General features: G+C 52.2%; 1 protein-coding gene across 1 annotated transcript; it reads right to left on the reverse strand.

Annotated features, from left to right (window-relative positions):
- Positions 1-7,198: 7,198 nt before the first annotated feature.
- IFNLR1 (interferon lambda receptor 1) lies at positions 7,199-26,151 on the reverse strand. Its single transcript, XM_040979558.1, has 7 exons — positions 26,094-26,151; positions 21,155-21,278; positions 14,725-14,906; positions 13,462-13,604; positions 10,444-10,603; positions 9,580-9,710; positions 7,199-8,938 (listed from the first exon to the last, which is right to left on the reverse strand). Exons 1-7 carry the CDS (start codon positions 26,149-26,151, stop codon positions 8,087-8,089), a joined length of 1,650 nt encoding a protein of 549 aa, XP_040835492.1. The 3' UTR covers positions 7,199-8,086.
- Positions 26,152-26,715: the final 564 nt, after the last annotated feature.

Raw genomic sequence — 26,715 nt, forward strand, 5'->3', positions numbered from 1 at the left:
TTGGGTTGCTGTGGGCTTGTCTCTTCAGGAAACTACATTTCCCAGATTTCTTTGCCAGCTGCTTTCAGGGCAGGTCCTGGAGGGTTCCTGGCAAACTTGGGATGGAGAAGTTAGGGTTCACCCTCCACCGTTCCCTATCTTGGCTTTAGGTGGCATCTCCAACAGTGGCTGGGTCTCCTCTGGGACTCCAGCCTCCCTGGACAATGCCTTGCCCCTTTCCCAGCAGGCTCTGGGCTCTGTTGAAGGCATCTCCCTTTTCTGTCTGCTCTTTGGGCTGGGACAGCTTCCTGCTGGGGTCAGCCTCTGGCTGTCGCCCAACCCTAAGCGTGTCCCTAGCTCAGCCATGGGTTGGACAACCATCTCCTGAGAGTCCCTTGAGACTTTGTGCTTCTCAACAGACTGTGAGGAATCTGAAGTCCTCGATGCTGTTAGGGATGAGGTGGGAGGGGCCCCTCCAGCTGGAAGAACCAGTTACAAACTGGCAGGAAGGGACCCGCTAGGGAGAGGAGGCTGCTCTGGAACAAGATGACAGGCTGGGTCAGAGGACAAGCCCTTGAGTCCATTGGAGCTGGGAGAGTAGGAATACCATTGCTAGGGATCCTCTGAGCAGGGGACCAAGGCACCTGCTAGAAGAGACAAACATACTGCAGTTGGCAGAGGGGTGCAGCCTAGAGTTGTATAGGAAGATGTAGGTGCTATGAAGGAACTTGGAGACGTTCCAATTCCTTCTATTAGTGTCAAAGAAAATGAGAGTTGCCCTGTGTCTAGAACCATGGGTCTGGTTAAATGCAGTAGGATACATCCTCACAAAGCAAGACAGACACAACCATTCAAAGCAATACTGCAAAACAATGGCCTGTAGCTGGGACAGGGTTCCCTGTACATGGTCCCAAGGGACAGGGCTCCTTGTACAGGGTCCCAAGGGACAGGGTTCCCTGTACATGGTCCCAAGGGACAGGGTTCCCTGTATGTGGTCCCAAGGGAGGCAGGGTGGGAACACAACCTCCTCCTCACCCCCGCCGCGGTCACTCCTGCAGGGAGACAAATTGTGAAGGAGTCGTGTGGAGCCAGTCCTGGAGTTACCCCAGCACAGCAGTGCAGTGAAGGGGACCTTTTTCTTTTCTTCCTTTCACTCACCTGCATCTTTGCAAGTTTTGTAGGAAGTATATCAATTTAGCTGAGGGAGCAGTAAGGTAACTGAGTGAAACAGGCATTACCGAGTGCCCCTGCTGGCCCGAGGCCTGCTGCTGCAGTATCTTCTCCTCTCCTGGTAGAGTCTGCTGGCATGGATTCTCCTCCTGCAGGATGCCCATTCTGGAAGATTCTAGCTCATAGCCATCTCACTCTGAAACTCCTGGCAGAGCTTGTGGTTGGCACCTCCCACCGGGGTATGGCCCAGTGGAATTCTTCAGCCACAATGTACGCTCAAGACTGGAGAGCAGAGGGTCTGGCTAGCATGGAGAGGAGTCAGGGGCACCAAGTTCAAATCCTTGGGGCATTTGTGTTCCTCCCTCCCCACAGGAAAACCAAGGAAGATGAGGGAGTGAACACCAAGGCAGGGGCTTTTTCTTGTTTTCATTTTTTTTAAATTGGAAAGGCAGATACACAGAGAGAAGAAGATACAGATTTTCTGTTTGTTCACTCCACAAGTGGCCGCAATGGCGGGAGCTGAGCCCATCTGAAGCCAGGATCCAAGAGCTTCTTCCAGATTTCCCACATGGGTGCAGGTCCCAAGGCTTTGGGCCGTCCTCTACTGCTTTCCCAGGCCACAAGCAGGGAGCCAGATGGGAAGTGGAGCAGCTAGGAAACAAACTGGTGCCCATATGGGTTCCCAGTGTATGCAAGGTGAGGATTTAGTGACTAGGCTACTGTGCCGGGCCTGGTGGCTTTTTCTTGATGGAAGAAAGCAGCTGTCACCAGGACACTGTGGCTTGGTGCTGGAGGCACTCACAGAGAAGCTGCCATCATGGGTGGAAGTGCTTGAACAACCTCCTTCTCTGTTCTCTAGAATGTGACCACTGGGCTGGAGCTATGGTGCATTGGGTTAAGCCTTCTGAGGGCTATCACCACATAGTAAAATACCAGCTCAAGCTCCAGCTGCTCTGCTTCCAATCCAGCTCCCTGCTGATGCAGTTGGGAAAGCAGCAGATGGCTCCTGTACTCACATGGGGTGAAGTTCAAGGCATCTGACTTTGGTCTAGCTCAGCCCTGGCTGTTGTGGTCATTTACAGAGTGAATGAGCTGATAGAAAATGGATCTCTTTGTTTCTTTCTCTCTTTCTCACTCTGACTTCCTAATAAATAAATAGATTTTAAAAAATGTGATGGTTGGAGGAATGGAATGCATTCTGAGTGCTAAAAGCACCCTTGTGTATGCTGTACCCTGCTCGTGGCTGTGTGGGCAGCAGCTGCCCTCATCAGCTTACAGATCTGCCTCGCTGGTTCTCTTTGGCTCTGGTTGCCAGGAAGGGCCCCAGATAAATGTCCCTGAACCCTTCGCTTTACCCCCTGAGCCTGGCATGGACTGCACCTACCCTCCTTCCCGTCTGACCCTAGTTCGCTTTTCCAGAGTTCTACGCAAATTCATTTCCTTCAGGAAGGCTTCCCCGTGGGAGCTGGGCACCTGGCTGGGGGAGCACCCTCTCTGGGTGCTTCCCAGGTCCTTCTGCGAATAGCACCCTCTTTCCCTTTGCTCCTCATTGCTGATGGGGCTTCAAGATCAGTGACCTGGTGACTTGGTGCCTGCCATGAGCTGGAACAGAGCAGGTGCTTGGGGATATTTGCAGGCTGGATGGGTGAGCTGGAGTCAGCTGGCCAGGAAACGAATCCTGTGGGAAGCACCCCTAAGCCCCCAAAGCAGCAGATTTGAAGAACAACAAATGCCAGGGTGTCTGGGCTGCTGTGTCCCTTTTCTCAATGTTGAGGGATGCCAGAACCTCTGCAGAAGCAAGAGCATTGGGGGCAGGGGTTGGGACACATCAGGGTAACAGGGTCAGCTGTCCCTTGGGACCCCCACATCTCATCTCGTTCTTGGGGTCGAGTGCAGTTTCTCTCTCTCTCTTGCTCTCCCTTTAGAACAAACATTGTTTCAAGGCAGTAGAGGTTTATTAGGTGTCTTTGGAGGAGTAAGGAGCTCTGTCTGCTAGGGGTGACTCACCTGGGAGCCTGGGGTGGGGAGCTGATCATTCTTAGACATCTTAGAGAATCTTCTTCTCTATTTGTTTATTTGAGAGAAGGATGAGACAGGGTGAGGTGGAGAAAGAGATAGAAAAAGAGAACTGTCACAGTTAGTTCATTCCACAAACACCCAAAATGCCCAGAGGAAAGCTGGAGCTGGGAACTCCATCCAGGTCTCCCATGCAGGTGGCAAGTTTGTGGAGCTGCCGTTTGCTGCTCTTGAGTGCACACTGGCAGGGAGCCGGATTGGAAGCCGAGTAGCCAGGGGGCTCTGTCACTGCAGTATGGAACGCCCTTGTGTTGAGCGGCAACTCAACCACTATGCTACACGTTCCCTGACCTCCAGACCATTGCAGGGAGCATGCTTCATTTCAAAGTGAGGATCTGGGGATGGTGTGAGGGTCCTTAGAAAGCCTTCAGAAACTCGGATCTGGGTAAGCAGGGGGTGGGGTTGGAGGGAGGTGGCTAGGAAGACCACAGTAGAGGTTCATTTAGACACACGGGCTGTCAGCTGTTTCTGGGGCCAGAGTCACTCCACAAAGCGGGAGCGTCATACCAGGTCAGAGTCGTTTGGAGGTTAGGGTCTCCATGACAGGGCCTGCAGCTCTGAGACAGAAGTTGCAGGAGCTCCAAGTTCCTGGAGGGACTTGTGGTGGTCCCAGGTGACCCATTTGATGCCTAGAGAGGCAGAGGCTTAGAATGGAGACAAAGAAATGCAGAGAGGGAGATCTCCTTCCTGCTGAGGCCGTGCCCACCATGACATGGCCCTTGCCCAGACTCCACCTTGGCTCCTAAATCCACTTAATAAGGCAGTAGGGAAATGATGCGTGACAAGCCATAAGCAGCTGTCACACATCACACGTCACACCTCTGGTTCTATATCCCTACCTGTGGAGGGGCGGGGGCTGCCTGGGGCAGGACTGGGGCCAGGTGCCTGCCAGTATCTCCCGGGAAGTCACTCAGAGAAGTGACCCACTCACCCAGCTATGGCTGCTCTGGTCTGTTTTTTTTTTTTTTAAAGATTTATTTATTTTTATTGGAAAGACAGACATACAGAGGAGGAGAGACAGAGAGGAAGATCTTCCATCTGGTGGTTCACTCCCCAAGCATGAACAACGGCTAGAGCTGAGTCAATCCATAGCCAGGAACTTCTTCCAGGTCTCCCACGTGGCTGCAGGGTCCCAAAGCTTTGCGCCTCAACTGCTTTCCCAGGCCACAGGGAGGGAGCTGGATGGGAAGCAGGGCCGCCAGGATTAGAACCAGTGCCCATATGGGATCCTGGCGCAGTCAAGGCAAGGACTTTAACCGTTATGCTATCATGCCGGGCCCTGCTCTAGTCTGTTTTGCTACAAATAAGAAACACACACACAATGCCCCCTTCCCACCGTCCTTCCACAACTTATTCCTCTGGCAGCCCTCCCTGGCCCCAGTTCACATCCCGTTGGGTTCTCTGTGCTCACAGTGGTGGTCTGATTTTGCGATCCCTGCCCTGCTGTGTGACTGAGCAGCATCGACCGCCCCTCTGAGCAGAAGCTGGGTGAGGTATGACAGTTATCTAAATGCAGCAGGAATTTGGGGTCTGGAGTCACTTAATGCAAGTCCTGTCTGCCTTACATGAAAGTCAGCTGCAGGCAGCCGCTTCCTGCCTCCCTTCCACGCATCCATTCACTTGGTTATTAATCCATCCTCTTATCCACAGCTTCCACCATGTGCCAGGGAGGGAAAATATTCCCTTTCCTAAAAGAACGTTCAGATGAGATCCCTCCCCTCCCCCTTTTGAAGTGGATGTGCCTTTCTGCTAACCTTCCTGCAGCCTTGCAATTCCCATGATATCCAGGAGGTGGCAGCAGATAGGCCAGGAAAAGACAGAAGGTGTTGGGCCAGAGGAGGTGGGAGGAGGCTGGGGTCACCTGGCCAGGAAGTGCTGCCTTGTTTCCTGGAAGAAGTCTGCTGCACACCTGTACAAGGCAGCAGAAGAAGGCCACAGTCGCCTTACTCACCATCTCTGTGATTTGCCAAGGATATTTGGGCATGAATAATGGAAATGAGGATGCAGGGGAACTGGACCTCAGCTGTGTTTTGACCTGGTGTTGGGGCACAGGGGGTTAAATCTCTACCTGCAATGCCAATATCCTGTATTGGAGTGCCTGTTTGAAGCCTGGTTGCTCCACCTCAACCCAGCTCCCTGCTGGTGTGCCCGGGAGGAGGGGATGGTGATTGAAACATGGCCCATCATGTGCTTGGATCCCTGCCACCCACGTGGGTGACCTGGCTGGCCTTCCAGTCTCCTGACTTCAACCTGGCCCAGCTTCAACCACTGTGGCTGTTTAGGGAGTGAGCCAATGGACAGAAGATCTCTCTGTTGCTCTTTCAAGCAAAAGAATTAAATCTTAAAAGGAACCACTGTTTCATTTCTCAGCTCAGCAGCCTGTGGACCAGTCCCTGCCTGTCTCATCTAGAGACTAGGACTTCCCCAGAAATGCATGGGGAATGAGGGCCTGACAGGTTGAGACGGATCTGTTCTGGGCCCGCTCTGCTGGGAAAGACATCTGCACTTAGGGGAAACAGGTCTGTATTGGCCTAGCTCAGCATGCGTTTCCCATCTACCCTGGCACCACTACAGGTCCAGGTCCAGCAGTCACCATGCAGCCTGTGAGCTGGGAGCCCCTCCCTAGCCACGATTGGATTTGGGTTTGCAGGGGTAGCCAAGCAGGTGCTGTTGCATATCTTTCTATCGGCTAACCGTAACTGGGTGAGCTGCCCAGGTGGTGAGTCCAGCCCTTGTGCCCTACCGCCATGGCACCTGCCTTTATCCTGCACTCACTTCAAGGGGCCCTGTGCAAGTGTCTGGCTTTTGCACTAGACAATGGGATTCTGGAGAAGTTTCCCAGCCCCTGGCACGAGGAAGACAGTTCAGGTATGCCCCACAAGGTCGTTCGAGATCCCCAGGGGGCATCAAGCCCACATTGCTAGGAGCAGGAGCTGCCCAACTCTACCCCTTCCCCACTCCCCTTACTGTCATCTGGGTCCACTGCAATCCCCAACTGGGGTGCACTGCGGGGACCCCACCCAAGACCCCTCTCCACTGTCCTCAGTCAAGTTCCCAGGCAAGTGGTGAGGAGCCTTCACACACGTCTCCGTTTGATCTCAGCCTTTTTTCTAAAAATAGAGCTCTTTATTTAAACAGCATGGGATGGATGCCAGCCAGCATTAGGGTGCTATTTAAACATGATGTAAACACAGAACAGTCAGAAATAAATATGGACATGTGGGGACTGCAGACAGGCCTCTCAGTGCTCTAATGATTGTGCACCTTGTCCTCGGGTGCCACTCCCACTACCCTGCCTTCCCCCGGTGCGGCCCCAGCCTACAGGGCAGAGTTCCCAGTTGCCACATTATCTGGAATGGTTTTGTAAACAGGTAAGTGCTCACCACACCTGACAACTCATTCTGGGATTCTCATGCCCTTCCCAAATGTTGGCAAGGATTCTTGTTGACACCAGGACCCTAACGGAATCAAAATTCACAATGACAAGGCGACTCAGGTTTCATCAGAAACTAAACTTTGAACAAGCTTCAGTGCAGCAAAAATCTTCACAGAGGTGTGCGCGTGCGCACACAGGCCCGTGATGACAAAGGCCTCCTGCTTTGGCTCATATCTATAAACCTCGGTGACAGGGCCACGGACACTGAGGTCAGCCCAGCTGGGCCAAGGCCAAAGGTCACACTCTGTGGTGATGCACACGGTGTGAGAGAAAGCTCTTCATCTGAAATAAGACAAACGTGCTGTGAAAACTGCGAGTTCTTTCTACTTAGTAATGGAAGCCTCTCCCCCAGGTAAACCTCAGACCCAAGGCCATTGTGTACAAGCCACAGGGAGGCTGGTCTGGCTAATGTCAGGAAGGGATCCCACAGCTCCCCTGGCACCCCCAAGCAGAAGCCCAGGGCCTTGGGGGAACACAGTCTGAGAACTCCTGCTCGTAGGAAGCCATGCGCTTGTGTCGGCTTCCTAGTTCCTGGTTTCCCTTAGGCAGGGAGGAGAGGCACATATGAATGACCATAGTAGACAGAGGCAGGATCCGAGGTCTCAGGCCCAGCACCCAGCCCCACCTGTATGGCCAGGCCTCTGGGAAGATGGGTCACCTGGTCCTGGGGAGCAGGGCTTCCGGTGCTGGGAAGACAGGGAAGGAAGGAGGGCCCAGGACCCCTTTACCCCCCCAGTCCTCCAAGGATGGATGCTGGTTTCTGAGAACTCAGTGTGCTGGCAGGAAGGAGGTAGGCTGCAGGGGGACAAACGGCAAAGGCGGGGATGGCTCCTGGTGGTTCTGAGTTGGGAGGGTTACAGATGGGAAGTCTCAGGTGGGGGTCTACTTGGAGTCTGGATGGGTGGGGGATCCTGCCAGCCACCGTACAGAGCACTGAGGACCTTCTGACCACTCAGCATTAGTGGGCAGTGGCTGCTGGGGCGGAAGCGAGGTAGAGAGAAGGAAGGCGAATGGCGGAGCCTGACATTCAACTCAGGCCAGCCTGAGTTCCAAGACAGACTGCCAGACTCCCTCAGCCAACTGCATCTGGAGGCTGAGGTGGGACAGAGGGAGTTCGGAGAGCTGGCTCTGATGCCTCCAGTGTGCTTCAGGTGGGAGCACCTGTCCCAGTTCTGGCCAGCTCCTTGCTGGCCGTAGCTGCACCTCACCTGTGTGTGCCAACCAGGGGTGACTTTCTCCCTGTCCCACCATAACAAAAACAGGGCGATCTGACCCCCAGATGACCTCTGACCTTGACCCCTTCCACTCACTCCTCATGAAGCTCGGCCTGTAGGGTCATGGGCTGGGGCCTCTTTGCTGACCCCAACTTGCGCACAGGGTGGGGTCCAGAGGGCTTCTCAAAGGGCTGCCAGCACTTGTGCTGCCTCAGCGAGGGATGTAGGCGTTGAGGTCCTGCTGGGACCCTGTGAACTCAAATCCAGGAGCATTACCAGGTTTGGTGGAAAGCTGGGGGCCAGCTGACCTGGCCATGTAGTGTCCTAGCCCTGTGCCCCCGGTCTCGGGCACCCAGCTGATCTCGGTTTCTGATTCTCTATTGTCTTCTTCCTCCTCTTCCTCCTCCTCGGGGCTGCTGTCCCAACAGAATGTCAGTGTCCGAAGAGAAACTGGGGGCTCCTCAGGGATCAACCCCAGCAAGGGTGGTGGGGAGCCCCAGGTGGCCCAGGAGCAAAGGCCATCCTCTGGGGATTCTGCCAAGGGGCACACACTCTCCAAAGATGACCCTGGTGACTGGGGCTCCCGATGCTTGGTCCTCCCTGGCTCTAGGTCCCTATTGGCCGTATAGCCAGAGGAGCCAGCCCCGTCCCAGAGCGAAGACGCTGCAGTGCTGGCCCAGCTTCTGCCCGAGGAGTTGTAGGTAGAGGCGCCTTCACTGGAGATCAGGGGCATGGAGGTCTCCCCTGAACCCAGCCCGGACTCCTCCTCTTCCTCCTCAGAGGGGCCCGTAGTCTGGGGTTCCTGCCGCAGGAATGGGGCAGCGCCGATGTACGGCTGGAAGCAGGCGTCATCATCCTCTGAGCTCTCCGAGTCCTCTGGGGCCTCCTCCGTCTCAGGTCCGGGCTTCCCTGGCCCTGTCTGCAGTGAGCCTGGGGCCTGCCCTGCAGGGGTCTGGCGGATCCTTCTGGTTCCTTCCTTCTGGGGGCAGAGGAACAGGCTCTCCAGGCATTCGGGCACACTGGGCTGCAGGGTGGCCATGAGACACGGGGGTCCAGAAAACACCTGATGTGGGAAAATGAGAACAGAGCTGATGCTTCAGGCCCTGGCAGCATTTGGGACTCTGGACAGAGACCTGATGTGTGGATTTTGAATGGAGTTGTCCCTCCTTGAGGTAATCCAGGAAGCCCTGGGGTCTTTTTCTACCAGCTCCCTTGGCTGTTGCTGAAGGACGTAAGGGCTGGTGGTGACACCAATCCCCTGATGTGTGCACCCTGGCATGTGCCCTGGCAGAATGGATGCAAAACCAGAGAGCCCCTGGATGGATCTGCCAGGGGCCATCAGACAGTAGCATCTCCCCTGGGGTCCTGGAGCTAAGAAAACTGCCAATGCTACTCCGCCATGATACAGGGAAATTCAGAATTCTTCCTCAATGCCCCCAGCCCAGAGTGGCTACCAGGCCTCAACTCTGCCAAGCATCACTCAGTGGAACAAGTCCCAATCTTCTGATCTTGCCAGGCCCCTCCCACTCTTCTCCATCTCTCTCCTCCTGGCCCCCGAGACTCAGAGCTCGGTGCACCTGACAAATCCTTCGCAGAGGCGTGAGGAACCTTGGCCTCCTGGAGCCAAGGAAAGCATTGCCACTGGTGGAACTGTGCAGTGGAAGTCCTGCTTTCCCAATGCCAATGCCCCTCCCTCTGCCTTACCAGACACTGTGGCATCTTTGCCTGCTGAAACCAGGGGTTCCCCACTAGACTCTTCCAGATCATGCCCCCCGTGGCAATGACTAGTAGTGGTGGCAGAAGGGATGGCAGCACCAGGAAGGCTGGGTTGGCACCTAAGAGAGAAAAAAAACCAGAAGCACAACAGTGTCTTATGTGCCCCGCGTAAGAACATACCCAGCCTCCCTCCTCTCTGGTCCTCACAGGAATCAGTGCCATCTGCGGTGGGCATCTGGCATGGATCCCTCCCCCTACACCATGGCGCAATGCCTGGGCTGCAGACCCAGCTCCATTCCCCATGCCAGCCTCCTGCTAACGCACACCCTGGCAGGCAGCAGTGACAGCTCAAGCACTTGGGCCCTGCTACCAGCATGGGAGACCCGGATGGAGTCTTAGCCCTGTCCAGCCCTGGTTGTTGTGGGCATTTTGGGGGAGGAGCCTAGTGTATGGGGCATTACTGTCTCTCTTCTTGCCTTTCAAATAAACAAAGCAAATTAATACCTTTTCTTTAAAGGGAAGAATCTTTCGTTTTTAAGGAAAAGAAAATATATAAACACATCCTACCAACTGGAAACCAAGCTTCAGAGAGACTGTGTAAGCTGCCCAAAGACACACAGAGAGCAAGGTAGAGTTTGGGTTTTCATCCTGGTGAGTCTGTCTCCAGACTCATATATATATATATATATATGAGTCTGTGCATTTATTTTTATTTATTTGAAGGGCAGAGTGAGTGAGCAGGTGGGACACACACACATACACACCCCCCCCTTCCATCTGCTGGCTCACTCCCTCCTAGGAAGCTGGACAGGCCCGGAGTGGTGGTGGGGCATGCGGTCCCTTTGTACCCACCTGGGGCCTCCAGGAAGAAGCAGGTAGGCTTGGAGAACTTGCTGAACTTTGAAACAAAGAGGGTGTAGACAGTTCTGGCGTGCAGGCAATGCTGTCCACTGGCTGCAGGCTGGAGGGGGATCCAGACAGGCTCGCCGTAGGGTATGTCTAGAAATGAGGTCTGTTGGGAGGAAGAAGCATTGAGGAGCAGAGCCATTGTAGAAGCCAGTTCTGCAGGGCCAGGGCAGTTAGCACCTTCATTTGTGCCCTTGAATGCAACACCAAGATTGAAAAAGGACTTCTGGGCATGACAGCAGGGGAGGGCGGAGCTCATAAGGCGCCTGCTTCTCTCACACCACTCCCACATGCACCTGTGGGGCCTGCAGGTCCTTACAGCCGATTTCTCAGTCCTGCCCTCTACCGCACCAGGACTGGCTCATCTTCTGGGGACAAGGACGACCCAGTCATTGTAGGTCCAGCAAGTCACACAGCTGTCCCTGGCCCATGGAAGTCTTTGAAGAGTGGCTGATCCTGGGGGAGATGTGCTCTATGTACCAAATACACTGTAGACTTCGGAAAGAGGTGGAAAAACCGTAGAAGATTTTGCTATATCTGTAATGATATAGCAATTCCTGGTCCTCCATGGTAACATTTCATTAGATGAAATAAAATCTGCTGTGAAAGTTCATTTCAGGGTCCAGCACGATAGTCTAGTAGCTGAAGTCCTCGCCTTGCATGTGCTGGGATCCCTATGGGCGCTAGTTTATATCCCGGCTGCTTGACTTGCCATCTTCTCACTTCCCATCCAGCTCCCTGCTTGTGGTCTGGGAAAACAGTAGAGGATGCTCTAAAGCCTTGGTACAGGGGGGTCTCCTGTACCCATGTGGGAGATCTGGAAGAAGCTCCTTGCTCCGGGCTTCAGATCAGCTCAGCTCTGGCCATTAGGGCCATTTGAGGAGTGAACCAGCAGAGGGAAGATCTTTCTGTGTCTCCTTTCTATAAATATGACTTTCCAATAATAATAAATAAATCTTAAAAAGAAGAAAGTTCAATTCACCTGTTTCCTTTAACCTGGGACATTTTTGAATGTCCTCTGCAGAAGCAGGAGTTGGCACAGCGGTTACGCTGCCAGTTGGGGTACCTGTATCCCATACCGAGCAGCCTGGGTTTGCATCTCGACTCTGCCACCTTGGAAAGTGGCAGATGATGGCTCTGGCAGTTGCCTCTCTGTCAGCCTCTTGCTGGTAGAGTCCCTGTACCCGGAACACTTCAGGGCAGATCTTACTGAGTTCCGGGATCCTGCTTTGGCCCCTGGGGCTGCCTGTGGGCATTTGGGGAGGGAACAGTAAATGAAGCCCTCTTAGTTCTTTCTCCATCTCAAATGCATAAATAAACAAAATTTCAAAAGATGACAAGTGTGAAAAAGCAACTCAAAACAAAACAAAATTACATAGCGGGGACAGCATTTTGGCATAGTGAGTAAAATAGCTGACTGCAATGCCAGCACCCTACTGAGACCCAGATCAAGTCTTGGCTGCTGCACATCTGATCCAACCTCCTGCCAATGGCCTGGCAAAAGGAGATGGCCCAACTGCTTGGACCCCTGCCGCCACGTGGCAGAACCGAGTGATGTGTGGGGAGTAAACTGGTGGATGGCAGATTCTATCTCTTGGTCTCATGCCCTGTTTCTATAATTATGACTTTCAAATAAATATATCTTTAAAATCAAATCAAATCACATTTGTGGCCCATATGATCTTACTGGATGGTGCTGGTCTGCCATATTTGGGGGGTGCTAGAAGGCAGGACACACACTGGATTCTAATCTATGTCCCTCAGTTCTCACTACGTGGGAGATTGGGAATGTGAATACTGGTTGAGTGGAAGGAAAAAGGAACAAGGTCAGGAGTCAGGGAGGAGGAGACATGGCCCTGTCTTGCCCACTACCTAACTTTGTAGTTTGCCAGAAGCCAGCAATGCCCGCTCCTTTGTCCATCACCCACAGCTCCATTGGTGGTACACCTGCAGAGTTGAGTGACTGGGACAGAGCCCAGACCCACAGCACCAAAAACATCTTCTGCTGTGGCCCCTTCACAAAGCGCTGGCCAATCCTTGCTGTAGCTAAACACACACACGCAGAGGTGACGAGTCTGCGTTTGGATTCACTCGAACACAGTATGCTTGCTCATCTCGGGGGACTTGGCTGCCCTGTGTTTTATGTCATGAAGCTACTGCCGTGGCAAGGAGATGCTCCGTAGCCCACCATGTCTCACCAGGGTTTATTGGAAAATAATCAATTATTAGGTCAAAATGTCCTGGATGGACAGAGCTACAGCCTCTGCATCATGGAGTCAGTCAGTCAGCCACAGACTGAACATAACCAGAAGAAACCATCTGTGCTGGGACTGCCGTTGTGGTCCAGTATGCAAAGCTGCTGCCTACGGTGCTGGGACTCATACGGGCACTCGTTCATATCCCGGCTGCTCCATTTCTGATTCAGTTCCCTGTTAATGTGTCTGGGAAGCAGTGAAAAATGGCCCAAGTGCTTGGGCCCCTGCTACCCACACAGAAGACCAGGACTGAAGCTTCTGGCTCCTGGCTCCAGCTTAGCCCAGCCCCAGCCGTGTAGCCATCTGGGGAGTGAAGCGGATGGCAGCTCTCTCTCTGTGTATATGTGTTTTTCAAATAAATAAATAAATCATTTTTAAAGGTGCATCTGTCCTTAACATGTGCAGATACTTCTCAGGTCATGTTCCCTTGGCAATACCATATTATGGCTATTGTGGTGGCACGGGCACTGCGCTGGGGGTCGCTAATGCCACAGAGCTGACTACATCACCAAGATGTTCACAGGCTGCGTGGAACCAGTCTCATTGGTGGAGTGGGCAGGGATGGGCCACAGGTCAATTGCCCTGGACACAGTCAGCCATAGGGCATCTGTGGGGAAGGCTTCCTGGAAGTGGTGGGTGGGGAGCAGGCTGGGAGAGTATGGAGCATGGGTGCTGGCAGACATTGGGCAGGGTGGGGGCAGTTACCCACCTTGTTTCCGGTGCCGTTCTTCCAGAATTCCACCTCATACTTCAACGGCAGGGGAGACTGGCAGGGGGGCAGCTGGAAGGTGGCATTGACCAGCAACATCTCCTTCTTCCGGGTTAACTGCAGGGAAGGCGGGGCCAGCTCGACTGTGGATACAGAACAGACCCCATGAGTACCCCTCTGCCAGGCCTCTTCACCCCCAGCTATCGCCCTGCCCCCACCCAGCCCAGGGAGGTTCCTGAGGAAGGAACAGCAAGGCTGGTCTCTGCCCAGCGCCCGCCATGTGCACCTCGCAGCCATTCCAGGGCACCTTGCACTGCTCCCATCCTACAGACAGGGAGACTGTGGCTTTCAGACTGGTTCAGTGCCACATTGGCCTGCCTCTCCACATGTCATCCCTCCCCCGGGTGCCCTTCGCCTGTCCCCTGCCATCTGTCTTGGTTTCCTGCTGCTGCTGCTGCTGTGCCAAATGAGCGTGCACATGGGGTGGCAAGCAGCATCCCTCAGAATCTCAACACCTCCTGGTTCTCTGGCGGCTTTTGGGCATCTCCTGCTCCACGCTCTCCCATCAGGCCAGGAACGGGGCAGCAAGAGGAAACTAACACACGTAATGATCTTCCAACTGCTTCCTAGTTTCTTTTTTTTTTTTTTTTCACTTCCAAAAATTCTTTATGGCACAGAAACTACTTTTACAATGAGATTTTCACAAACAATTGTCCTGGAAGCAGTTTTGTGGCACAGTGCATAAAGCTACCACCTGCAATGCCAGCGTTCTGTATGGGCGCTGGTTTGAATCTTGGCTACTCCACTTCAGATCAGCTTCTTGCTGACGCTGTACATCCTGCTTGAAGCAACACCTTGATTTTGTCTCTATCCATATTTCAAATAATTTAAAAAACTAGTTCTTTGGGGAAAAAGCAGGAATAGGTATTTAAGGTGCCTTGAGTAGTTCATGGTCAAGGTGGTACTCAAGGGAAGATAACAATCATGGCTAAGTGAAGGTACAAGCTAAATGGCTGGTATTGCCTGAGACCCCCAATGCCCTAATCAACCAAGTAAGGCTACATACATGGTCTATTGTTGCTGGTGCCTGGCCTCTTCTTGCCAAGGCCAGATCCAGTGTCAGGCCCAGGGTGGCCACCCCAGATAACTGCCTCTGCTTAGAGGTGAGGTGTGGGGGGTGGGTGGTTGGTTGGGACAGCAACTCTGCAGAGCGAGGTCTCTGGTTGGAGAAGCACCCACTCAGCCCCTTCCCCACAAACCTACCATCATTGATGTACTCCAAGGGCTTGGATTCTGCCCAGGGGGACTTGGCACTGGAAGAAGCTGCCCGCACTCGCCCCTTTAACTTGTTGTACAGGTCCTGGTTCTTGAGGCACATCATGGAACATACAAGCTCCCGGATTCCAGCACAGCTCTCCACTTTGTACCATCTGCGGGAGGGAGAGCTGGCAGGCAGAGGAGGTGGAGTGACAGGCTTAGTATCTCAGAAAATATGGATTGTTTGTCTCTCATTCAGCTGAAGGATCCAGCCCAGCAGCCACTGGCTAAGACAGAACAAGAACTCAGGTTCTGGAGCCAGACAGCCTTAGCAGTCCTGGTCCTGATCCCCACTAACTCAACTATAGGCCTCCTGTCCAGGATTGTCATGGCAACTGCACTGCCCATCATTCAGGTATTCATGGTCAGCTGCTATCTGCACCATTATTCTAGGTGTTGGCCAATTGGCAACAAATGCAGAAGAGATAAAGGCCTGCCCCCGGGGAACTCTTCTAATGGGAGGGAGATGAGACAATGACTCCATCAGCAAGATGAGTCCAGAAGTGATGAAAAAGGATGGTAAAGTAGTGGTTAGAACTTCAAAATATGGATTAGAGAGGTTAGAGAGGAGGGTACAATTACACCCGAAAAACTGGATCCTATCAATCTGAAAGTTTCTGCTCTTAAAAATAGCCTGAAGAAATTAAAAAGACCACTCACTGAAAAAAGTCTTCGCAAAACATACAGGGACAAAGGTCTTTTATACATGAGAGAAAGGGAAGTTGGACAGTTCAATGTTAGGAGCACAGACTACCTAATAAAAATAAGCAAGAATATTCCAACAGTTGCTGCTTGAAAGAAGATAAATGAATGTCTAATAAGAACATGCACATGTTCTATGTGATTATTCAGTAGGGAAATGCACGTGACAGTCATTCTCTAGAATGTTCCATATCCAATTGTCAGCTTCATCCTTAACTCCAGCTTCCTCCTCATGCAGACCCTGGAGGAGCCATGATGGCTCAGCTGATTGAGCCCCTAATCTGGCTCTGGCCTGTCCCAGTCATGACTGTTACAGACATCTGGGGAGTCAACAAGCATACGTGAGCTCTCTATCTCCTTGCCTCTCAAACAGATAAGAACATTTTCTAATAAAGTGCTCTAAAGAAAAGAGTGGCTTAAATAAAAATGATGAACAATATCACGTGTTGACAAGCACATGGAATAACCAGACTTCTTACACTGTGAACAACAGTATAGTCAATTTCCTGCAGTGTTACACTTCTAGGCATCAAAATTCCCAGGTTCCACTCCTACATCTTTATCCAAAAGAACTGAAAACATATGTCCATATAAATATTCATACATGGTGGGCCCGATACAATAGCCCAGGGGCTAAATCCTCGCTTTGCATGCACCAGAATCCCACATGGGTACCAGTTCATGTCCTAGTTGCTCTATTTCTCATCCAGCTCCCTGTTTATGGCCAGGGCAAGCAGTAGAGGATGGCCCAAGACCTTGGGGGATCCTGCACCCATGTGAGAGATCCAGAGGAGGTTCCTGGCTCCTGGCTTTGGATCAGCTCAGCTCCGATCATTGTGGCTAATTGGGGAGTGAACCAGCGGATGGCAGATCTGTTTCTCCTCTCTGTACATCTGCCTTTCCAATAAAAAAAATCTTTAGAAAGAAAAGCAAATAAAAAGATCCATGAATGGAGATTCATTGCAGTTTTATTCCAACTATCATTGCTATGGACGGAACCAGGCACTCCTAGATGTGACTATAATCAGGACAGTAATTGGGGCTAAACTAGGTTAAGGGAGTGAGGCCCCAATCCCGCTGATACCTTAATTATGGACTAGCAACCCCCAAACTATGAAAAGTAAATTTCTGCTGTTTCAGTCACACAGCCTGGGATACCTGGTCATGGCAACCCTCACAAATGAGTGCAAATTGCAGGATCAGAAGTGGGTGCTGATGCGACAAGTGCATAACAATGTGAGGGTGTCTTTGGAACTGCATCATGGGCAGAAGCCAGAAGCTTGGAGACTGTTGATGAGGGGGCAAATGGGAGAGAGGATTCCTGGTAGACCTGGACGAAAAGGCAGAACAGGTGTAGACACTGGAAAAAGGCACATCTTGTTATAAAGTTCAAAGAACTTGGCTGAATAGTGTTGGGTTTTTTATGGAGAGTACGAGTCAGAAGAAATGAACTTGGATATTTAGCCAGAGAGCTTCCTAAGCGAAGTGTGGAAGGTGTGAAAGGTGCGGTCTGGTTTCTGCTGACTGCTGAAGAGTGAAATGCAAAGAAGAAATGCATCGAAGGAATTGTTTAAAATTCTCAGCCAACCCGCATTGCAGAAAACAAGCATGTGGTCTGGGGAGAAGACTCACGCTGTGGCAGGAGGATCATTTCCTAAGGAGATCACGTGGATCTCAGCAGCATCCCAAATTGAGATGGGATCAAACTGGCAGAGTCACTGCCAGCTTGGACTGAAAGTGGAGGCAGACTATCAGAAACATGGGATTCTACAGGAAGTCCGCAGAGCTAGTGGAGTTGGCAACACTGACCAGCCTTCGGGATAAGGGAAGGACAGCCCTGCAGGAGAATTACAGAATCAGCAGGGTTCTCATTGCTGCCAGTAGCCTGGGTGACAAGCTTGTTTTCTCCATTTAAGGGCTGAGATGTTTCCTCACTGGTCTGCAGGCAGCTCTACCCAGGGCCCCAGGGTGGGTCTGCCACCCCAGGGCAAGGGTGTTAGGATGCCAGCCTTCTGGGCTCACACGGCAAAACTTTGAGCCCAAGAGGGTTATTCTTGAACCTAAACAGGTTTTGCTTTGCCAGATTTCAGATTTGTTTGAGATTTGCCATTCTTTTCTTCTCTATTTTTCTTCTGCACCATGATTATCTGTCTTATACCTGTCCCAGCAAATAACTTGTCAGCTTTCACAGGTTCCTAGGTGGAGAGGAATTTTGCTTCAGGGTGAATCATCCCTCGAGTCACACTCCTACGTGACTATGTTTAGGTGAAACTTTGGACTTGGATATTGGCTTGAGTTACCGACACTTGAGGCTGTTGATTTCAGGGTTTGTGTGTTTCATACCGGAGAAGGAGATGAATTTTGGAGAACTTAGTATGACATCCCTAGCAGACTCACATTGGAAACAACTCAAACATCTTTTAATAGAAAACAATGGTACACAAATGATACTACAGGCACGCAAGGAAGTACTACTAGCAATACAAAGCAATCAACTTCTAATACAGGAGGGAAAAAAATAATCTTATTTGTGCCCCAATTGAAGAGGACCAACAGTTAACAGCTGATGCAAATAAAAAATAAAGTCTTTTTTTTTTTTTTTAAGACACCTATATCCTGCATGGGCTCTGTCACTGGAGCTGGCTGCTGACTCCAGTTTCTTGCTGATGGAGACCCCAGGGGCAGCGGTGATGGCTGGGGTACTTGGGTTCCTGGCACCCACATGGGAGACCTGGACTGAGTTCCTGGCTTCTTGCTTTGGGCTGGCCCACGCCTGGTTGTTGTGGGTATTTGGAGGTAGAGTCAGTGGACGGAAGCTCTACCTTCTTCTGTCAAATAAAAGCCAAAATAGTAAAATATCAATCCAGAATATTTGACCTGGCTATATAACACATAGCTTGGTGAATGTATGGTATTTTTAAAGATCATTTATTTACTTATTTGAAAGGCATAGTTACACACATGCACACACACGCACGCATGCACGCACACCAGAGAGAGAGAGAGAGAGAGACAGAGAGAAACAGAGCAACAGACAAGAGAACGAGAAAAAGATATTAAAGAGAGAGAGAGAGATATTTCCCATCCATTTGGTTCACTCCCCAAATGGCAGCAATGGCCAGGGCTGTGTTATTCTGTTAGCAAAGATAACTTGGGCCGTCTTTGGCTGCTTTCTCAGGCACCTTAGCAGGAAGCTGGATTGGAAGTGGAGCAGTTGGGACACTAGCCAGCTATGCCTCAATGCCAGCCCCGAATTTGCTGCATTTTGAAGTAAAAGATGCAACCCTCAGGGGAAAAAAAAAAAAGAGCTAGTAAACCAGATGATGTCATTAGGTATATTTAAGTACAAAGAAAGCGAGTAACAAGTAGCTGCTATGAGTCATTGCTTGTCATTGTCTTCTGTGTCCTTGAGAGCAAAGGTTCTCGGAGAGGAAGAAAGAGGCTGAGGAGGAAACCCAAGAAACTGAACTGTGATTGGAATCATTAGGTTGGATCCTTTAGTCACTTCTTCTTAAAAATGCACACATATGTATGCCTACATGCTGCACTTACAAGTCACCCTGGGTCAGTGTGGCTAGCACACAGAGTACTGACTTTCAGACCGCCAGCCACTAAACAGAGGTATGGCTGCCCGCAGGCTTTGGGGGGACACTACAAGATGAACTTGGATGGACAGTGGGGAAGACACCAAAGAGTGAGCTGTCTGTGAGGCCGCTGGGGCAAAGACGGTCAGTCCCAGCACTAGCCATCCCAGTAGCCTGGCCTGACTTCATGGGCGCCTCTCACAGAGCGGATGCTGCAGGTCACTCACTGCCTTGGATGAGCAACTGGACTTGCACGTTCAGGCTCCCCTTGTCACAGGTGATGTGGCATCCTGCACCTCCCCATAGTTCCTCCCAACAAGTAATGTACGGAAGCCCACTGCCTGAATGAGATGCAACTTGACTTTCCCCTCCACCATGTTGTCTTTTACTCAGTAAAAATCTTTCCTGCCTTCATTGGCCCATCTCCCCACCTTCTCCAAATCCCCCAAATTCTAAAACCTAGCACATCCCACTAGGATCAGGGTAAAAGGACACAGGAGTGAACTTGAAGAGACTCACTAGCCAAGAGTGACACAGCCCACTGCAGTGAGTGGAGACAGTTGCAACGGATTAAAGCCATCAGATGTGCTTGAACACTTGCATTCATTTATAAAACATTAGGAATTAAAAAAAAAATTAACATGCTCCCTTCAGTGGATGACAGAATCAGTTAATTTATCTTGATAATGAACAAAGAAAAACAAGCACTTATCCTGTCTTGCTTATTTGAAGAGTACTACTGGTTGTCAGTTGTTGAATGTGAGGATGTATCTCTTTACAAAATGATCCCCACCAAGAAATGAGTAACAATGTCTTCAGGATATTGCTACTTTGTGGCAGGTACTCTGCTCCAGGGCTAAACTGTTGCTTAGGCATGGACATCTGATCTATCCAAATGCCTGGTGAGGCCCCTAGTTACCCTGCTTCCTGTCCAGCTTCCTGGGAGATGGCAGGTGGCCATTCAGGTGCTTGGGTCCTTGATACTTACGTGGGAGACCTAGATTGGGTTCTGGACTCCTGGTTTCACCTTGGCCCAACCCTGACTCATGTGGGTCTTTTGGGGAGTAAACTGGTAAATGGAAGATCTCTCTCTCTCTCTCTCTCTCTCTCTCTCTCTCTGGCTTTTAAATAAAATGAAAAAAAAAAAAAAAGACAGCATAAACAAAACAACAGAAGCTGAGTATCACTATTCTGCAGTTGTTTAGGCACAAGAAGAGATTACTGCCTTAACTTAGTCCAGCCACAAGACTCCCAGCTCACCCTGTGCCTTTGACCCAAATACAAAGCATCTGCAAGAAGTTTGTGAAAGATGTTTATCATGGATCTCAAAAGAGGTTGCACCAAAAATATGCCTGCTTTTTCATTCCGTTTGGGGCCAGGATGAACTGGGAGAGCTCAGGGGTCAGGCTGACTGGGCTCCTCTTCCGGCCCCTCGGCTGAGTCCCTGCACCTGCCACAGCACCATCTCACCTCTAACAACACAGAAAAGCAGTACCTGCCTGTGACCTTCCCTGGGTGAGGCCTGAGCACATGGCAGGTCCTGCCCCTCCTGCTTTGCCCTCCTCAGCAGGCACAGCTGAATCAGCGAAGCAGCTGCTTCCAGCATTCTCTCCTACCAACGACTTTCAAGTGATCCCCACCCCCCCCATCTTTGTCCAAAGGTGGCAAAGCTACTTCCCTCCCAGCAAGGCTAGCCATGATTGTCTGGGGCTCCAATGTTGGGGATCCCCAGCTCTGTGCAAATTTGTGGGGACAACTGAGCATCTGGCCACGCCCAAGTCCCTGGGATCTCCAGGAGATGGGGACAGCCCCCTGGCTATCCATTTGTCCTCACAGATCAGCAGTAACAACTCCAACCCCCAACCCAGGGCATTCAGAATGCAACCCCGGGCCCTCATACCTCCATCCAGGCCCCACTCCTGTCCCCAACATTCCTACCTATATAGACTTTTATCCAAAGCCCCTCTCCAAACACCTGATGTGTTATCTGCTGGTGGTGGAGGTGAGAGAGCCCAGAGAACCATCTCATGTGGACCACCCCAGGGACAGCCCCACCCGCTTCTTTGTATCAGCCTAGGGCATACCTATACCTTTGGTAGGCTACAAAGTAGGTCACATCCGGGGGGTTGCCAGGCCCTGGGAGCCACGTCAGGTCCATGGTGAAGTTATAGGAGACCAGCGACACGTTCTGGGGAGGGGCCAGACGGGGCCTCCCTGTGGGGGAGAGAAAGGATGTGGAGCCTGGAGTTCCTGGACGGCCTTGGCTTGGGGCCTTCTACTACTGAACAGTGCAGGCCAGCCACAAGCTTGCCAAGGAGTCTGAGGACCAGGGAACCAGAAACCAGCTGCACTTGTGCTGCACCTGTAGCTCCCTCCCCTCCCCTCCCCAGGCCCCAGGGTCCCATTTGTGCCAGGAGAGGAAGCTGCCACCACCCTGGCACCTGAGGGTTGTGGCAGAATGCCCAGGGGCACCAGCAGCCAGGCACACAGCAGGGGCTCAGATACTCCTGACACACAGCAGGTATAAGGAGTTATTCGAATATCCCACCCTGGAGCAGGCACCATTTCTTCTTCACAGCTCAAGAAATTTGCACCAGTCCAGCCATCCAACAATCAGAGGTAACCCAGCATTTCACCTGAGAATCCTACCCCTAATCTTCCAACCCCTTCCGCACTCCACCCACTCACCAATCATCCCCAGGCATTCACCTGCAGGAACCAATCCCCTGGGGCTTGCCCTCAATCCCTCCCAATCCCCGTCCCCCCACACCTTGCAGACAAAAAAGCCCCCAGGTGTGGGTCTCTCTTTTCTTCTGACCTCCCTTCCCCTTTTCCCGCTGATCTTCACCACCTGCCCCCCCCCCCCCAATTCCTGCCCCACTGGAATAAACCTCCTAAGATACCTCATTGCGTCTGGTGTTTTCAGCTCATGGTAAAGAACCAGGCTGCAGGAATTAGCTACGCGTAATAATACCGTATAAACTAGAACTCAAACTGTTTTAAATTACTAACAGCAGGGGCCCAGGCGCTCCTAAGTGAGCGAATGAACAAATGCTACAGTGCTTCCCTTGCCCCAAGGGCTTCCTAATTGGTCTTTCCATCCCAATCTTGTGCCACTGGAGGCACTAGGAGTACAGCTCCTGGGGAAGGCAGTTGGCTCAGTGGTTAATCAGCCTCTGGGACACCTGCAGCTCACACCCTGGGTTTGAATCAGTGGTTAATCAGCCTCTGGGACACCTGCAGCTCACACCCTGGGTTTGAATCCCTGCTCCAATCCTGATTCCAGCCCCCTGTTACTGTTACTGCACCCGGGCAGGCAGCAGGTGATGGCTCAAATGATTGAGTTTCTGCTGCCCACGGAGGAAACCCAGATGGAGCTCCGGGCTTTGTTCTGTTCTAACCTTGGCTGTCACAGGTACTTGAGGAATGAAGATACGGTATGTCTCCTTGCCTTCCAAATGCAAGGGAAACAAAAGCTTAAATAAAATGAAAAAGTAGAGTGCCAAGTTCTCTCCTGCCTAGCAGATAGGTCCCCCACCACGCAGGCATTTGCCTGCCAACCTAAGGTGACCCCCACCCTCCCCACTCCCTTTGTACGCTACTGGCAGCCCTGATTCTCCCTTCTGGCCTCATGGAACTCAGAGATACGCACTGCTCTCCTGACCTGTTGTCCCTTACCAGACCAGGATCTGTTCTTCTAAACAGAAGATGTGTGGGGGTACTGAATTCATGCCTTCCACCTTAAGAACTGGGGCTGCAGCAGACTGGACTTTACTGGGGACCCCAGGGAGAAGCCCCAGTATCATCCAGGCAAGCCGGACAAACAAGAGTACAGCCACAAAGGTACCGGCCAGTAAAAGCAAGTTTCCAGGAGCAGATGGGGTGGTATACCAGACTAAGCCTCTGCCTGTGGCACTGGTATCCTACAGAGACACAAGTTCAAGATCCACTTCTAATCCAGCTCCCTGCTTGTGACCTGGGAAAGCAACAGTAGGTGGCCCAAATCCTTGGGCTCCTGACACACATGTGGGAGACCCAGATGAAGCTCTTAATTTCAGACCAGTTCAGCTCCAAACATAGCAGCTATCTGGGGAATGAACCAGCAGATGGAAGCTCTCACTTTATATGCCTCTCCTCTCTCTATAGCTCTGCCTTTTCAACAGCCATCTTGTTTTTAAAAATCAAGTTTCCTGTGTGAGGGGCCCCTGGCAACAGATCAGGTAAGTGCACTTTTCCTGTGAAGGGCACAGGAAAGTCCCTGCTCAACTTCCCTTCCCTCTGGCGCTGGAACCCCAGTGTAGCTGGGAGCTCCCCAGAAAACTTGTGCCTCAGTCCACCCTGTACTCAGCGGCAAGGTTAACCTGAGGCCATGCTCCCTACAGGTGCCTGTGCACGCGGGCTTGGGCAGAAGCTCTGGCTGTCTTCACAGCTCTCCCCCTGGATCCAGAGGTGGCTCCCTCCCTGGCTTTAGTCACAGTCCTTTGATGTTGCTGTCCCCATGACAGCTTTGCTGACCCTCTGACCACCTCTAGGAGTCTCGTCTTCCGTCTCCTCCAGCGCAAACCAGATTACTCCACTCTCCAAAGCCACAGCCCTCCGAATAAAGTCCATGCTCCTTGTCGATGCCCGTGTGGCCTGGCCAGGTCATCGGACCAGTTCCTCCCTGACAGATTCCCCACAGGACAGCTTCCCCTGGGGCTCCTGGGCTGCGGCCAATCCTTCTCCTGCTGTCCCCAGATCACTGCTATACTTGTGAATGTCTTTGAACCTGGTGACCTTTACTGCCTGTAGCTCGTTGACTGAAAGATTTGAATTAAATGCCATGCCTTCCTGATTCATCCTTGACACCCCTGACAGGTGGAAGTAGTGATGATGATGATGATGGTGCCAGTAGTAGCCAATGTTTAGTAGATGCTAACTTTGAGCCAGGCTCTGAGCTAAACCCGGGTCTGTGCTTAACCAGTTCCCACCAAACCATTTGGAGGCAAAAGTAAAGGGTACCAAGACTGCCCCATCAGGAGGGGGGGGGAAGGCCCAGGCCCTCCCAGTTAATGTCTCACAGACTAGGCCTTCATATCTAGGCCCAGCCAAGCTCTAGAACATGCTTCCTGCTCTAGGTTCACAGGGGGCCTGGCCAGCTTCCCCATCTGCTGATTGCTGCATACCAGAGCTTTCAAAAAGGCATCTGGCTCCTCCATCCCTGCCTTAAGGGCTTCGCAAAGCATCCTGTGGGCCAGGATGGAAATCCCACCCAGGTTACAGACAGCCCTGGAGAGGGCAGGAGGGCCCAGTTCTACTGAGAGCTTGCCACTTGGCTCCTCGGTCTAGCCTATCGACCCTTGACCTCTACACTCAGTGGCAAGTCCCTGCCCTACCTTTTCCCATGTCCTCTGTTTCAGGGCAGGGAATGGGGGTGGGGGGGGGCACTTCTGGCTCCCTCACAGCCTAGCAGGAAACAAGCCAGAGGCCAGGGAGCAGGACATCCTGAAGGGTGGCCGTTAACAACTCCCCTTCCAGGGCAAGAGACATTCAGAAACAAATGTTAAATAAATTGCCTGGGGTGACAGAACCAGAGCTCCAGTGGGAGTTGGGATTTGAACCTGAATTTGGCTGCATTCCACCCTAGAAGTCACCCCCAGGGTTTGTATTGTGTCTTTAGAACTGCCTGGGTGAAAGGGCAGACAGGACCGAGGACCCCACTGAGGACCCCTCGCTCCAGGCACAGGTGCACCAGTGCTGGACACTGCTGCAATGGTGAGCAGGACTGGCCTTGCTCCTGCCACCCGCCTGGCTCACTCCAGCCTCTCTGTGCTGTGTCTCATCGCTGCTGACTTCCCTTATCACTGCAACCTCATTGCAAAAGGAAGTGTGACTTGGACAGGTAGGCTGCAAAGCTTTAGCAAGGAGGTGCCCAAGAAGCTGCTCAGCTAACCCTGATTTCCAAGAAGGCCTCCTCAAGCTTAGGGTCAGGAGGCTACTCCTGGGGGCAGCTCGGGAAACTTATCCTGGGTGAATGAGTTGGTGCGAAGGTAAGAATTCGGAGCTTGGCTCCCCTCTGAAGACACTAAGGTACTTGCAAAAGTTCGTGGAAAATGGAATTAAAAGGCAAGAACATTTTAATGCAAAATATTTTGAAATCAAAGGGTCTCAAAGCTCGCAGAAGATAAATACAGAGCCACGGTATAAGTTAAGCTGTTAAGCTGCCAACCTGCCACATTGGCATCCCATGTGGGCACTGGCTCCATTCCCAGCTGTAGCGCTTTCAACCCAATTTGCTGCTAATGAACCTGGGAAGTGTGGGCAGTGGGAAATGGTCCAGGTGTTTGGGCCCCAGCACCCATCCAAGTGGGTGGGGTTCTTAGTGGCTGGTGCCCACTGTTGGGGCCATTTGAGGAATGAACCAACAAACAGAAAGGGGTGTGTGTGTGTGTGTTGTGCGTGACCCTTTATCTAACTCCACCTTTCAAATAAATAAGTAAATCTTAAATTGGAAAAACTACACATATCATGAAAGAGATATGCAGATGTCAATTTTTTTGCATCAGAAGAAACTTACCTTTCTACTCTGTCTTCCATGGACTTGTGAAAGTGCCCGGGGCGGGGCTGGGGGTTGGGGGCTTGGAGGGGGGGTGGTTCCGTGTATTCGGCCTCCTTGTAAAAACCAACAGGGCTCTGACAGCAACGCTGGTTAGCGCCAGATCAGACTCCCCACCCGCCAGACTCAGATGAAGCTTGAGACAGTCCTGATGAAGGTGAGGGGACCTGGGTCGGGGACAGGGCACGCCCATCCCACTTTCCCGAAAGCCAGTGCCCTGGCAGGAAACAAGGTTCTGTAAGCAACCTTCACAATCCCCGCCGATTCTGCCGCTTCCTGTGGCATCCCTTTCCCCCAGGTCATCCGGAGCTGGATGTGAGTGTGGAACCTGGATTTGTTCCTCCCACCCCTAGGAAGCGGCACTCCGCGGCGGAGGGCAGAGAGCCCACTGACCCCAGCCCCTTCTGAGTGCTCCGGCGTCCCCCGGATCTTACCTAGAGCGACCTGCAGCAGGCACAGCAATAGGGAGGCCCACAGGCTGGCCCCTGCCATGTTAGCACGGGTCCGGCCGCCCGCCGGCGCGTCCGGCCTTCTGCCTCCCGGCTCTTGGGCGGGCAGGTGACTCAGACGGCAGCCAATGGGAAGCCGAGTTGCCTCGGGGTCACCTAGGACCTACCCGGGGATCTCCCCGTCACTGTCCCCGCCCGCCCGAAGAGGGAACCTTGGCGTGCACTTTGTTTGGTTTCGTCTCTAGGGGCGGAGGAACCACGTGTAGGAAGACCTACGGCCAGCGACTGTCACTAACAGACCCAGGGGTCACTGGCTAATGCCCTGCCGCCCACCAGCCTTTATCCTGACTCATTTCTACTCAGTTTCAAGCTAATCAACCAAGTGTTGATTTACTTTGAAAAACAAAGTCAGAGAAAGAGTACCCATTTCCCGATTGTCTCTCCAGATTCCGGTAACAGCAAAGGACCCCTCAGCCGGACTGCAGCCAGGAGCCTGGGACTGCAGCCAGGAGCCTGGGGCCAGAGTTTGTCCCAGGCTGGCAGGAACCCAGGTATTGCAGCGCCCCGACTCCCCTGCTTTCCAGGTGTAATTGGCAGGAGGCTGGAG

The sequence above is a fragment of the Ochotona curzoniae genome, unplaced genomic scaffold (genome assembly GCF_017591425.1).
Source record: "Ochotona curzoniae isolate NIBS_2020 unplaced genomic scaffold, NIBS_Ocur_1.0 contig_3255, whole genome shotgun sequence".
In the NCBI taxonomy this organism is placed as follows: Eukaryota; Metazoa; Chordata; class Mammalia; order Lagomorpha; family Ochotonidae; genus Ochotona; species Ochotona curzoniae.

Excerpts from the sequence above, each read along its gene's own strand:
- IFNLR1 (XM_040979558.1), bottom strand. The coding sequence starts at position 26,151 with ATGGCAGGGGCCAGCCTGTGGGCCTCCCTATTGCTGTGCCTGCTGCAG. Across the intron at positions 10,604-13,461 it reads AGAACGGCACCGGAAACAAG|ACCTCATTTCTAGACATACC; the intron begins GTGGGTAACTGC and ends TCCTCCCAACAG. Across the intron at positions 8,939-9,579 it reads CAAAGATGCCACAGTGTCTG|GTGTTTTCTGGACCCCCGTG; the intron begins GTAAGGCAGAGG and ends TTCCCACATCAG.